The sequence below is a fragment of a genome, unplaced genomic scaffold (assembly GCF_019419815.1).
Source record: "Pyrus x bretschneideri cultivar Hongxiangsu unplaced genomic scaffold, Pyrus_bretschneideri_v1 Contig3, whole genome shotgun sequence".
In the NCBI taxonomy this organism is placed as follows: domain Eukaryota; kingdom Viridiplantae; phylum Streptophyta; class Magnoliopsida; order Rosales; family Rosaceae; genus Pyrus; species Pyrus x bretschneideri.
In genome coordinates, this window is record NW_025999612.1 from 11,201,765 (window position 1) to 11,216,212 (window position 14,448).

Here is a 14,448-nt window from a genome sequence, read left to right on the forward strand (position 1 = left end):
ATGATTAGGCTGAAGGGATCCGTAAAGAATCCCTTTCCGTTATGGTGTTCATCAAGAGCAGATGTGAGTGCCGCTTGTTCACTCAGTCCCGCACCTGATGTGCACCATAGAGCACTGCATAAGAATGTTGTTGTAATAGTATCTTAAGTCAATTACACATGGTCAGGTGAGGAAGTTAAAATGTAAAATATAATACGTAATTGACTTAAAATATTGTTATAGTGACATTCCAATGTAGAAATTTCTCATGCGAAATGTGATCCTAACTAATGCTGGCCACCAAATGTGGGTGTGAGTGGATGGTCGATCGACCCTACCCTTGATGCTCACCATTAAGATTTGTATAAAAAGAGAACTTTCATTCAACCTGAACGTCATTGTAACAATATTCCAAGTTAATCACTCAACGTAAAATTTAAAACATATAACAATGTGTCATTGATTTTGGGTATCAATGTAACGTGAATATCAATGTGGCAGTATTTTAAGGGAATCATGCACTGTCACTTAGAAAAGTTACATGCATAATAATACGTAATTGACTTAAGATACTGTCATAATAGCATTATGATATAACAAGTTTGAGTGGAGGATAACCATGCAGATAGACCCATGTTCTGTGGCAGTGACAGATTTGGGCCATTGGTTCCTTTTCATGTTCCCCTTTACATTACAATCATGGAGGTTGGAGAGCCCTTCACTCCACCCATGCCTTTAATTTCCATCTTAACGTTGTTTTTTATTTGTTTTCATCCAATTGATGCAAAGCTGGCCAACTAATTAGTTGCTGATGCTGATGCAAAGCCAGCCATATGATTCTTTGACATGAGAATCCAACACTAAGCTTACAAGGTGTAGTTGCGGCTAAGGTTTTGAGACATCCGATAGAGACTTACATAAGACCGGGATGCCAACGTGACATATCAAAAGGTGTTCCAAATTTATCATGTGTCGTCATAAATGTTTTAACTTTTTTACACTATGTCACGTAATTGGTTTGGGATACTACCCCTTATCGCCTTGACATCCTTATTTCTTCTAATTTCTCTCAATCACAGGCTAAAAGTTACATGAAATTGAGTGCACTCCCTAGATATTGTCTCTCTCCTCCCTTCTCACGGCTCACTTCCATGCCATGACACGAATACACAAGCCACCATAACGTCTCGTGGAGAATACATCATCATGTGTAAGTTTTTCTCTACATGCTATTGTTTTATTAACACGGGACATTACAGTAGCAGTATACTCATACCACGACGTCTCCATCAATTGAATGACTTTCTAATTTCTCAACTTCACATAATGTGAAGTTAGATTGGACTTAAATCTGAATGTGAAGTTGAGGTTTGTCCTAAGCTCTCAGATTTTGGGCCTCAAAATGTTCTATATGTGCAACAATCTGAGCTTGTCTAATATGTAAACCTCCTTCCATTTTTGCTATTCTTTCACTTCAAGACTCTTCTGAAAACTAAGTAGTTTGGAAGAACCAAACAAGAAACTGATGCCTAAGCCTACGAGGCTACGAAACAAGAGACTTTACACGGCTTTTCCTCGGAAACCGTCGCTACTAATCTACACATTTGCCCAATGGGACTTGACAAATATAGGAAACCAGGAGCTAATCAGGCAACAAACAAAAAGTTTCGAACAAGAGAGAAAGAACATTACTCTAGACAACTGATCCAATCATTCTCGTGCTTTCCTCCCCTCCCGGATATTCTAAAGTGGAAGGGTAGTTCTTCGCTTTGTCACCGAGCTTGTGGCGGAGATTTTCAATTCCTCAACTAGTGGATGAAGCCACCTAGATGGAAATGCCAGCTACCAGGCTGAACTCTTGTATAATCTGTTTCTCGTCGAGACCTGTTTCCTTTTCTGGTTTACTCAAAGTCTCCCCATCAGATGATTACTTCCCCTGCTTCTTACCTGCAATTCAAAAGTCACAATATTTAGCTAAAGACAGCCATTGCAATTATCACAATATTTAGTCAGCTACACACTTATGTATCGTTCTCCCTCCCCAACCCACTAGGTATGGGGAAAACGCTTGCAGAAGAGATATGGAAAAATTAGTATTAGTCCTGTACCTCTATGGAACCATGAGTTCCGGGTCGCTCTTCTGATGTGGCGCTCATGTCTTTCTAAAAATTCATCAACTCTATATGGTTGAGACAACAAGGGTCCGGAAAATTCAACCTTGTCTTCTTGATCTTGAAGTTGAAACCCCTGTTAACGAGGTTAAATACGTTAGGTGAATATATATAACATCATAAAAAAAGAAAACTTGTTTGCCTTTTACTTGTATTTTCAACTCAACCAAACAAACGAATAACTAAAGAAAAGCTACAAGATATATGAGACAGTATTCCTTGTGGTGTTCCAGGTAATGCGAAAACTGGGAGTTCTACGTCAAAAGTCAAATAATGATGCATCTGATTTTTGTATTTACAAACTTACCATATCACCGTGAGCTGCCATTTCCTCCCTTTGATAAAGTGCCAACGATAATTCCTGTGAGTGGTACCCATCGCAAGCATCAAAGGAATCTGGATTTTCAAGCTTGCCCCATTGTTTCAGCATCGCGAGCTTTGCAATCTCATACGAATCATGCCCTCTTGAATCATTGCGCCCCTTATACATAAGCTCCGCATTTTCATGCCTTTTGGAGTCAAAGTTACTCCTTGTATGCACTGTGATTGAAGATTCTATTGTGTTAAAAATGTGTCCTCTTGAAAAAGACCGAGTATGAGATCTTCTGGCCTCATCTTTTCGTCTCTTTGCCCATGCAAAGCCACTTGATGTAGAAACCTCTAATGGACCGGAGAAGGGAATGTCTCCTTGAGATGCATTCTTTACATGCGAAGAGTCTTCTACTTTACCAGCTGACGGCTTTGGAAGCTCCCTACCCAGAACTGAATCATCTTCCTTAAGAATATGTCCGTTAGTGCCATTAATTTTATAAGAACCTCGAGACTGTACTGCCAAGTTCTGCAAGACAAGCTGAGTGTCAATAAGAACCTAGTGGTTACCATTATAACACGCAGATTCACAAACATACATGAAGGGAAGAGAGAGAGAGAGAGAGAGAGAGAGAGAGAGAGAGATACCTCTGCTGGTGCCAATTTAGTAAACCCAAGTGACTTCCTTGTTGGCTTTCGTGTTTCAGATCCACGAACTCGCCCACCAATTTTTTTCCTGAAAATTCAGTGGCCATATACTAAATTTCAATTTTCATATTTTGGTGAGGACTATACTCAATTTTCGAGAACCACTCACCTCTTTGCCTCCTCCCGGTTCTTTGCATCAATCTCTTTGCTAGGTGGGTATATAGGCAAGCTTGACGGATCACATGCATGAGGCTTCATTTTGAAATACTGAAGTGGTAAATGAAGAATACTGTATTAGGAAAATCTGCATGATGCGAACCAATGTTTAAGGTACATATTACATTATTTGGCGAGTTACCTCGGATGCAAGAGCAGAGGAGGCAGTCGCACGCTTGTGTGGTTCTACAGAAAGGAGAGTCTCTAGTAGGTTAAACGTGGCTGCAGGCAAATCTTTAAAGGTCACCCGCAGAGAACTATCGTAGGGTTGTTGTGGCTTAAATAGAGTTGCATGAGGAAGTTTGGACTTTTTCCAGTATTCATCTGGCGGGGAGCCACAAAGCTTGAAAATCTTGTGTAATTGTTCAACCTGTGGAAAATGCTTATAAGAACTTGAATTGGAGAAGTCAAAGCAAAGTATGACAAACAATCTAACGCATCCTAAGAGAATCAACCAGTTTGTTCTTGTAAGCACATGCCTTAAGAGAATCAGATACTTAATTTCTTGATTTATGCAAGCATAATTAGAACGGGGAGGACTCCGCATTCAAACTGTCGTGTTGGAAGACATCCAGACTATTATAACAAGATTGATAACGGGAATTCATGTATTATGGTTTGTTAATTACCTCTGTTCTCCCTTGAAGAACAGGTTTCCCCATCAGTAGCTCTGCAAATGCACAGCCGACACTCCATAGATCTATTGAAGCTCCATAATCAGTCGATCCAAGCAAAAGTTCAGGAGGACGATACCATAGAGTGACAACACGACTCGTAAGGGGTTGCTTATTCCCAGAATTACAGAAGTTTGCCAATCCGAAATCAGCCACCTTCAAAATCCCTTCGTTGCTCACCAGAAGGTTTGATCCTTTTATGTCCCGATGCATTACACCCCGCGAGTGACAATGTTCAAGTCCAGATAACAACTGCTTCATGTAACATTTAATCTACAAAATCAAAACCAACATCGCCAATGTCAGCTTGAAAGTGGATGGATAAACAGATGACTAAGGGTGAAGTAGTACATCACGAGAGATGAAGCCTATGAAACTAGCATGATAACAGCAGCTATTCTTAAGGGCATTGGCAAGCATACCTGTGCCTCACTGAACTTGATGTCAGGGTTAGACAAGAGTCCGGTAATGTCATGTTCCATGTACTCAAACACAAGGTATATGCTACATGATAATCGGGAAGTTATTAAGCCCTCCAGTTTAATGACGTTTGGATGGTCAAGCCTTCTAAGAATCAAGATTTCTCGTGCCATAAACCTGACACTCTCAGGCTCAAAATTGTCAAACCGCACCTTCTTCAGAGCAACTATCTTCCCAGTTTCAAGGTCGCGTGCTCGGAACACACTACTATATGTACCCTGTCCAATCTATTCAAGGAATTGCGATCGAATAAGAACAGAGTTTTAACAATTCACAATCAACTAATACTTGCAAGGAGGAATACAAAAGTATGAGATTATGATCCTATCGAAAACTTATCATGTGCATATTCCGGGCAGCAAAATTAATCATGTCGAAAGTTTAGACAGCAGAAAAAGCAGTCACAGAAACACCAGTTTGGATCCGAAGGCCTTACATTTTACCAAACAATCTGAAAATGGTAAGCTGTTGTAAGCTTACCCTGATGCACGCCGTCGATTTCAAGCAAGTGCTTAAAGTTTCTAGCGTTTTAACCGGTCGATATTCTAAACTACTCTAATTTACACAGGATGAAACTCGGGTTCAAAAACTACTCTAAACAAAATATGCCAACTTTCTATACAAAAATGCCAACTTTCTATAAAAGTGTAAGCAAACGTTTGTGTTCAACATTTCTGTAAAATCCAAAACTTTTTAAACAAAAACCAAACAAATCAGTATCATCACACAAAAAGACACAAACTTTGCAAACAAAATCAAATAAAAGGAGAGAGAGAGAGAGAGACTCACTTTCTCTAACTTCTCGTATGCATCGGCACGGAGTGGGACCCACCCTTGAATGGCTTCGCCTGCGACGGCGCTGAGCCACGCGGGCCAACCAGCCGCCACATGCTCACCCTCCACATACTTATGCAGATTGCTCAATCTAAAACTCAGAGACTCGGGATAACTATTATTACTCTTGTGACAATTCCCGCCGCCGCCATTTGAACTCGCTCTTCCCGATTCACCCAACTCGCTCCCACTCAACTCAGCCCCCTTCTTACTCTTCTTCTCCACCTCCCCCACCCCGACCCGACTCCGACCCGAGTTTCCCACATTGTCCCTGAAGGCGCCCGAGTGGTCGATCGCCGGCGTCACCGACACCGCTTGCTTCGAGCTCACGCAACCCATCCCCTGCCGCCGACCCAATGACCATGCACAACCCGCCCGCCGAAATTCTGGGTCGACCCGGATCGGGAAACCACCGGCTCAGCTGGGGTCGGAAGTCCAGAGCAACCAACCAACCAACGAACCAGCTGGTAAGCTCAAAACATAAAAAAAAATGGAAAAATGCAGAGCTTGAATTGAGGAGGAAACAGAAATTGGGTTTTTATACAAACAATCCAAAGATGGAATGTTTGTTTGTAATTATCTCAACGATCCATTTCATCACTCGCTTTCTCTCTCTCTCTCTAACTTTTTTTCTTCGCTTTTTGAAAATTTACTTTCTATTTTTTGCGGTAATCGCGGCCGATGCAGGATAGAGGATTTTAATGCGCGGTCCTCTTCATGCAAACAGAAAAGAACAGAATTTAAAAAACACCGAAATCAACGGAAAGGTATTTGAGCCCGTTTTAGTGCTGGACACGGCGATAATACAATTGGTTGAATTTTTTTTTTAAATTTTTAACTAGTTGTATTATTAGGTTTAGAGTTCGTTTGGATGTACTTTTAAAATAATTGAAAGTGTTTTTAGAGAAAATGATTTTGTGTTCTAAAAGTACTTGAACTGTTTTATGCAAGAAGCACCTGTTATGTGCTTCTTCCTAGAAGCACTTTAATTGTTTTTCTAGGATTGACTTGCATATTTACTAAAAATTGGTTCTAAAAATATTTTCACAAAAAACACTTTCAATTGTTGTAAAAACACATCCAAACGAGTTCTTAATATATTGAACCGTGTACCTGACATACTGAAAAATTTCTTCTTGTGGTGCTAAAGCTTAAGTTTCTTTTTGATTTTTTTTTTCAATACAAACTGTATACTATACTAATCTATATTAAGAATACTAATCTAATATTAAAAAGAAAATGAGAGTTTGAAATCACAAAGACTCTTAAGTACAAGAATTCATATAGTTTTCTTTCATTTTTAGATGGCACTTATAAGTGGTATTGCTCTTCACTTTCTTGGGGATGAAAAAGTCTTAAATTTGATTTAAGTTGACGGCGAGTTTCATGTTCATATATTATGACCAACTCATTGTGTAGTTTCCCACAAACCTTTCATCATTATTAAATGTAAATATGTAGTTTGAAAAAGAAACGACACTAATCTACATTACGTTTTTAGGAACATTTCTCTCTAGTTGTGAATTGAAGTTCCATAGATGACTAGTTCTATTCTTTACTTTTTGAAAACAAAATGAGAATGCGTCGCGCAATTGCCGACGGACGTGCGGGGACTGTTCTTGTTTTCTTTGCAGCCATTTTATTCTTTGTTTTTGTTTGCATTGCTATTTTCTTTTGTTTCCATTGCTATTTCGTGTGCTCAAAGTTAATGAGGCTGTATTATTTAGGCACCATTAGGCAACTACATGGGGATGGGGGTTGCTGCATGAAAGATATTTTTCAGTGTGTCGGTAATACAGTTTCGGTATACCAAGTGTCATAATAGAAACGGTTGGATACTTAAAAAGAAATTTTTTTTTAACAACTTGTATTATGACATTTGGTGTACATGATTGTGTTTTTGGCATAGACTGAAATTATACAAGTGGTCCCGATCAAGTTTGGCGATTTTGAACTAGTATAGTGGTTGGGTCATGAGTCATTAGTCATGAGGACTCATATATGGGTAGTTGTTGGAATGTTGACTAATGGTATGTAATTGGGTTGTGATTATTTTCTGGATTCTGTTTTGGGTTATAAAAATTTGATTTTGAACCAAGTAGTTCTTGGTTTAATGGTAGTTCTATTAATATAGTCGGTGATGTCTTAGACTTGATTGTTTTGGATACAAGAATAATCTAGTTAGCAGTTTAATTTATTGTTATTTCGACTCATTTGGGTTATTAGTTGTTCTTTCCACTCATATCATGCTCAACTCACTTGATTATTAACTTTGTTGTGGATTCAACTCACTTGGTTTATTGGCAGCTATATTCACTCGTCTTAAGTTCGACTGACTTGCTCTATTTGTATTTATGATGAATTCAACATCTAGATGTAACCAGTTCAATTAAAGTAGCTTCTTAGCACTTGTCTTCACTCATTTTAAATTCGACTCACTTAGTTTTAGGCCTTGTAACGAAATCAATATCTAGTTGTGATAGGCCAAATTATTGTGACGTAACTTTGTTGTTGGTGTGATGGTAATATATGTATACGGAAATTATATATATAAATTTCAAAATTAAATATATTTGATTTTGTAAAGTCTTTTTCAAGCTTTGGCATAAGAGTAGGGGTAGGGTTTGTGGAAGGATACAAGAGGGGAGAATGGAAGAAAAGAAAGGGAGTTGATTAAAGAAGAATTGGAAAGCAATAAAGGAGAAAGGAGAACTCAAACAAAAGACCTTTCCTTCTCCTTGCAGTTCCTTTGCCCATCTCCCACTTCTAAGTTTCTGACATTTCTCATGAGGGCTTCAAACTTCATTAGTCTCATGGCCCCACATGTTGGAAAAAAATTTCATGTGTCGAGAACACTTCATGTTATACTAAGTGTAATAATACGATTGGTTATAAATTTGAAAAAATAAATTCCAACCAATTATATTATTACACTTAGTGGCACACTAAAAAATTTCTCCACATGTTCAGTTTGATGGTGGGGTCCATTTAAAACAATGGGACAAAGCATCTCTATGCTTAATCTTAGTTTAGCAGTTTTTAGCTCAAGTTGGTTTGCTGCATCTGCCCACTTTAATGAAGAAATAAACATCTTAATTATATTATCTGTTTTTACCTAAGTTTGGTAGGAGTATCTAAATCCCTAAATGTAAATCTAATCTCATAAATTTCTAAATATTGAGTGACATTGACCACATTTCATTTCTTGAAGGAGTCCTTTTTTAAGATGCTGAAAATAAATGAATGGTGGGATTTCACAATTTGACACTTTCATATGATGTTTTTGGGGACAGCAATTGATGATATATGTAAAAAGTAGTTAGCTAAAAACTTATTTAAGGGCATGTCTGAGAAAGTGAGGAGCAATGCATAAATGTAAAAGTTGTGATCTACCCAAACCACATCTCAATTTTGACAAAGTAAATTCAAAGCAATTATGCATACAATTGATGTTAAGAGGAATTTTTGTTAGTTTAATATGCATTGTCGGCTTTTTTTTTTTGGTGGTTTAAAGTTTTGAGTCTAGTTTTGGTTTTATGAGGTTTCGTTGTGTCGTGTATTTGTCTTTACTTAAGCTTTTGGGACTTAATAGTAATATGATATGGTGTTAAAACTTGGATTCCATAAGGGTTCGTTGTGCTGTGCTTCTTCTGATCCATGAGGGTTCGAGTTTGCAGCAGTAAATTTACAGCGGCGCGTATCGGGTTGTTTACAGCAGTGATTGGTGATTGCAGAAGACAGGAGAATGAGAAGAGTGGGTAATTCGGAGGATCCGGATATAATGGATCCTGAGAGAATCCTAATCCAGATTTTAGTACTTAGTGGTTGTCTAATATACTATTAGAGTTTATATTCTATGAGATTTAGTACGCTGTGCCTTGCATGTATTTCTGCTTAAGCTTTTGGAGCATGATAATTGTCTAACAATGCTAATCCTTCACCTTAAGCTTCCCAATTACAAAGATATCTAAATTAGCTGACCTCGTCAAGTCTGTTTAGCTGAGTTTAACAATTACATGTTGCTGGGGAGTGGGGTCTGCTGCTTTGGTAATCTACATGCAAAATACGCAATGTGTCAACTTCTTTTTTGGTTTCCACCAAACAATATGCATGAAGTTTCGTACGCTCATATGACACACAAAAAAAAATTATAATTTATATCTTTGGTGTTTATAAAGGGGGACCATCATGTGCTATTTGAAATACTCATACAAGTATTTCAGCCATTCTTCAGGTCACTATCTTGTGATTCACACGCTCCAATCGAATTCAGGACATGATATGTAAAATACGGACTTAGAACTCGTCTCTGTTCACCAGGTCACTCTATAATGGTTGTTATTATAATTTATAACAAATTCACTAGTTTAATTACCTAGTTGTGATGCTGCAACTTGAACCAGTCCATGAATAGGGTACATGTATTAGGTATATAATGAACCTTCTAATTAGTTAGTTAATAAGATAATGATAATCCAACTTTTAGGTACTTTAATTAAGAAATTGGCATGTGATGTGTGTGCATGCCAGTTGCCACCACTACTTGAACCCACCCTTGAGTTATGATTGCTGCTTCCCATGATCCAATCAACGATCTCTCTAGCTACTCATCGATAGCACTCACGCACCAGAAAATATAAGAAACCTTCTTTTGATGAAAAGAAAACATAATAAATTAGTTGATATCATTTTTTTAATTTATACAAAGAATTTGTTATCATATTAATTTGTTTTTATTAATTATGTCGCATTGCAAAAGAGCACCAGAAGCCCTAGATCACTTTCCGAACCTAAGGCTTACTTTTGATGGCCTTGAAACCTAATTATCATAAGAACTTAACCCTAAATCCTAATTCGTAAAACTGAAAGCTTCATTCGGATATATAACGTAAATAAAAATCTAACCGTTAAAACGCTCAGAATAACTCATACTCACCGCAAAAGATCTCATGACACAAAACTGTGCGATCTGCAGAAACCAAATTGCCCAGTTAACCTTAAAGAAATAGGGACATTTGATGGGGTAGTTGAAGGTAGGTCTGGTTGCATGTGTATCACAAACGAAGACCATGTAGTTGAACGACTTCAATCATATATAATTAAGATGAGTATATATATATAATATATATTGAGATCAACTAATTAATCAACAGCTACATATGTCTCCTTGGTGAATACATTTTTAATATCTTATTTATGATCTAAAGATAGAAAAACAATGCATCTGCGCTCAGTCTAATATCTTAGTGGATAAGATGTTGAGTTTATACTTATGCGTTTTGAGTTTGAAACTTTTACTCTCCTAAATTTCAAATCATCCCCTTCTCTAAATAATAATATTAAAAAAAAAAAAAGAAGAAGATAGAAGAACAATGCATATTATAACACACTTGCAAGGACAGGTCACAGACTCTCACAAGGCAAACAAATAAGTAGATATTTTGGTTCAGTTATTAGGACAGATGGATTTTGACCTTTGAGACTCTTGCACATTGTTTGTCTCAGAAAATATCTTATATAAGAACACTCACAAAACAGAAAAAATAAAATAAAAGAAAGATATAAATTCTTAAATCCTTCAAGAATAATGCTTTCAGGTTTGGTTGCATGCACTACCATATAATAATACGCTTTTAGGCTTTTAGGTTGGGTTAATTATAATTGTTATAGAGTTTGTTGGAAAGTATATTTAAAATAATTGAAATCCTTTTTAGATAAAAAAAAAAATTTCCTACAAGAATTAGATGTTTATTGCAGAAAACACTTTAAAATGTTTTTTTTTTTAGAAGTAACTTGCATATTTACTAAATGTTAATTCTAATAATATTTTCCCCAAAAGCGCTTTCACCATTTTTAAAAACACTTTCAGACAAACTCATATTTAAAAGTTTAAAACTACTCTATATAATGTCAATACCAGTAGGAGGAAATGAATATACATCCCTCTAAAAATGCATGAATGCTTGTCTGTATATCCTGGTCGTATACCCCTTTACTCCTATAGCACATATGAGACTAGACTGGATTAACTAAATAACTAGATTTTATGTGCAATCATGAAGAACATACAAGTTTTCTAACTTGGAGATTGATGCCTAAAATTTATCCGCACAATCAGCTTGAAATGGTGAGATTAGTAAGAATAAGTTTTAGACATCAACTGCCTAGGAGGTTAGGAGTATTCCTTCTTAGTCCCTAAGCTAGAAGACAACTAAGTTAAAAGACAACTTTCAAATTCTTAGGGCATGGTTTGTGGATGTAAAAGCTTGATATGAGATAAACAACTCCCCTATGTTTTCATTTTTTGGGTAACTTACATTCAAAATTAACGAGACTCACATAATTAATAATTTCTACAGGTTTTAGTAAATGCAAAATTCAGAGAATCATACCTATTCATTCTTGTTCTCAAATATGATAAACAAATATGCCATTAAATACGCATGAAATCAAGTTATTTAAGTAGTCTATTATAGTACAATCTAGTATCAAACTTGCCAATATATAACTCATTTGGAAGTGTTTTTAAAATAACTGAAAACGTTTTTGGTGAAAATATTTTTCTAAATAATTTCTTAATGCAAGTGAATCATAAAAAAAAACACTTGAAAAACTTTGAAACTCAAAAATAGCTTTACTAAAAACACGTTAAGTTATCTTAAAAGTATTTAAAAAAAAAAAACCTTACACTAGTCTTTCACAAAAATGAGCTTTAAGATCCATGTTTGCTACCGGCCAGACTTGTACCGTAGTTGGTGGGTCAATCAAGAAGGTAGGTCTCCCTTGTCAATGGAGGTATGACCCATTCTTCTCTTTATGTCCCCTCTAGATGGTGTTCCTATTCTTTATTTACTTATTTGATTTTAGTCCAACCTTCAATGATTCGACGGTGGCGCAGCATCAATCATGCATGCTTAGATCTTAGAAATGCTAGAATTAATAATGTCCCTTTCACCAATCATGTATGCTAAGATTTTATTTACTGAAATACGTCCTCATCTCATGTACGATAGTTGTACAAAAATGTAAAAAACAAAGAAAGTGGTTGTTGTTTGTCAACCAATGAAAATGATTTTTACATGCCCAGCTTCTTTTTTGCACTCTTGATTATTTCTAACATTTGTAGTGAATACAACAACAATAATTATCAAAATAAGTGGGTCGGTTATATGAATTTTAAAATATTATTGTGCTTAATTTTGTACTAAGACTTTTGTTAGCTCTAAATACTTCATGTCTTTTTTTAAAGTCTCTTTGTAGTCTTTCTAGGTATTTCTCTACCCTTTTGCCCTGAGCTTCTGTCACATATTCGTATTTTCTAATCAGAGTATCTGTAGGTCTTTGGTCACGTGTCCAAACCACCTTAACCGATTTTCTCTCATCGTATCTTCAATTGCGACTACTCCTATTTCACCTCAAATATCCTCGTTCTTAATCATGTCTTTGTCTTTTCTCATGTGCTCACACATCCAACAAAACATTATCATCTCCGCTACACTCATTTCTTGACGTGGTGATGCTTTACCACCAAACGTTTGAATTGAATAAATAAATAAAAATTTAGAGACGTAAATACTATACAATTGAAGGAGAAAAAAGATGTGCGGTAATCATTTTCGTGAAAGTAAAACAATAAATCATACCTTTATCGTTTCCATTGACTTAGCACAGCAGTATAAGAAAATTGCTTTGCATAATTGCTTTTTATAATGGGGAAGGTAATTTCCAAACATTATGGCAATGGCCATGATGGCACAAGGAAAGTTAAAATTTGATTAACATGTCTAATCAGACATTAATCAAGTTGACCCAAATTTGTGGGCTGGGTTACCCTTCTCATAAACTATTTAGAAACTAGCAATTTGTTGCTGAAGAGCCTAAGCTATGGCAACTTGCAAGCAGCTGTTTGGTACTTCGACTTGTGCTGGCCAAGCATCTCGGCCGCAGTTCTGCATCGGCATTGGTTTCCTGGCCGGATCACGTCACCATACACGGCCATCTCGATTATGTCCAGCTCCTTATCTGCAAGTTAAGGAGATGCATGTGTGACCGGTTCTAGTTACTACTACAGGAACAAGAATGTGAAACGTTTGTGCATACATTCATTTTATGTTCGGTATTCGATAAATGAAAGCATAAGATTCACAGAAAAATGAACAACTGTTATAAATCATGTCAAATCTAGGTTTATGAATATATTTCAAGAACGAGATCTGATACAATTATGTCAGGAACAAGCAACGGGAAGTCAAGGTTATGAGGAACTTCCAAGTAAACAGTTCGTTATCGGAAAGTTCAGAGCGAAGGTATAGCTTAAAACGAATATAAGCTAGAGATAAATGTACTTCCCTCCCTGCTGTCTGCTACTCAGAACTCTTTCACAAATAATCAAAATGCATACCAGAACTTAAGAAAATTTGTATTTCCGACTCCCAATATTGAATCAACGAGGATATGATATGATAATGTTATCAATATCTAAGTAACTCAAACAAAGGCCAAAGCCAACCAAATTCAACCCTTCAGTTTGTCCCCCGAAAACTAACCACAACCCTCTTAGCAATTCTACGTTGTGAAAGAATGACCCCAACTAGAACGTTTACAAAGCACTAGACATATTGAGACATGATTCATGTTACCATGACCAAAACAAATATTGTTATCGCGAAACAAAAAAAAAAAAAAAAAAAAAATCATTACAGGCTATATGGGGGTGCAATGTCAGATTAGATTGTAACACTTGTAATTCCTCTCCTGCCACTTTCTTACTTGTGATTTCATTACAACAGTTAAGATCATATCGATCTGATCTAAAGAGACTAATTGGGGGTGCAATGTCAGATTAGATTGTAACACTTGTAATTCCTCTCCTGCCACTTTCTTACTTGTGATTTCATTACAACAGTTAAGATCATATCGATCTGATCTAAAGCTTGAGGATAACTCTATCAGCTCTTCTGACACACTTGACCCTGATATTCTCCAAATACCAGGGTAAGCACGTGTTGGCCGACACCCGAAGGTGACGAAGCCATACCAACATGCATAAGAACAATGAATATAAATAAAAGTTATGAATTAAAATACAATGAATATGCAACTTAGGAATTGTTCAAAGCATACAACTAACTAAACCA

The 14,448-nt window shown here is 36.6% G+C and overlaps 1 protein-coding gene across 2 annotated transcripts; it reads right to left on the reverse strand.

The window, feature by feature from the left end:
* Positions 1-1,408: 1,408 nt before the first annotated feature.
* On the reverse strand, positions 1,409-6,005 carry LOC103931375 (protein IMPAIRED IN BABA-INDUCED STERILITY 1). 2 transcript variants are annotated; one of them, XM_048589774.1, is made up of 9 exons: positions 5,267-6,005; positions 4,420-4,704; positions 3,953-4,270; positions 3,466-3,693; positions 3,277-3,374; positions 3,108-3,195; positions 2,458-3,000; positions 2,088-2,226; positions 1,409-1,926 (listed from the first exon to the last, which is right to left on the reverse strand). In XM_048589774.1, exons 1-9 carry the CDS (start codon positions 5,648-5,650, stop codon positions 1,907-1,909), a joined length of 2,103 nt encoding a protein of 700 aa, XP_048445731.1. In that variant the 5' UTR covers positions 5,651-6,005; the 3' UTR covers positions 1,409-1,906. The 2 variants fall into 2 exon arrangements, with proteins under 2 accessions (XP_048445731.1, XP_009339129.2); XM_009340854.3 differs by having other exon boundaries at positions 2,458-2,988; positions 5,267-6,002.
* Positions 6,006-14,448: the final 8,443 nt, after the last annotated feature.

Bases quoted from the DNA above. Each gene is read 5' to 3' on its own strand.
- LOC103931375 (XM_048589774.1), bottom strand. From the start codon at position 5,650: ATGGGTTGCGTGAGCTCGAAGCAAGCGGTGTCGGTGACGCCGGCGATC. The intron at 3,375-3,465 runs GTAACTCGCCAA...TTACCACTTCAG, and splicing joins CCTCTGCTCTTGCATCCGAG to TATTTCAAAATGAAGCCTCA. The intron at 3,001-3,107 runs GTATCTCTCTCT...ATTGACACTCAG, and splicing joins CTAAATTGGCACCAGCAGAG to CTTGTCTTGCAGAACTTGGC.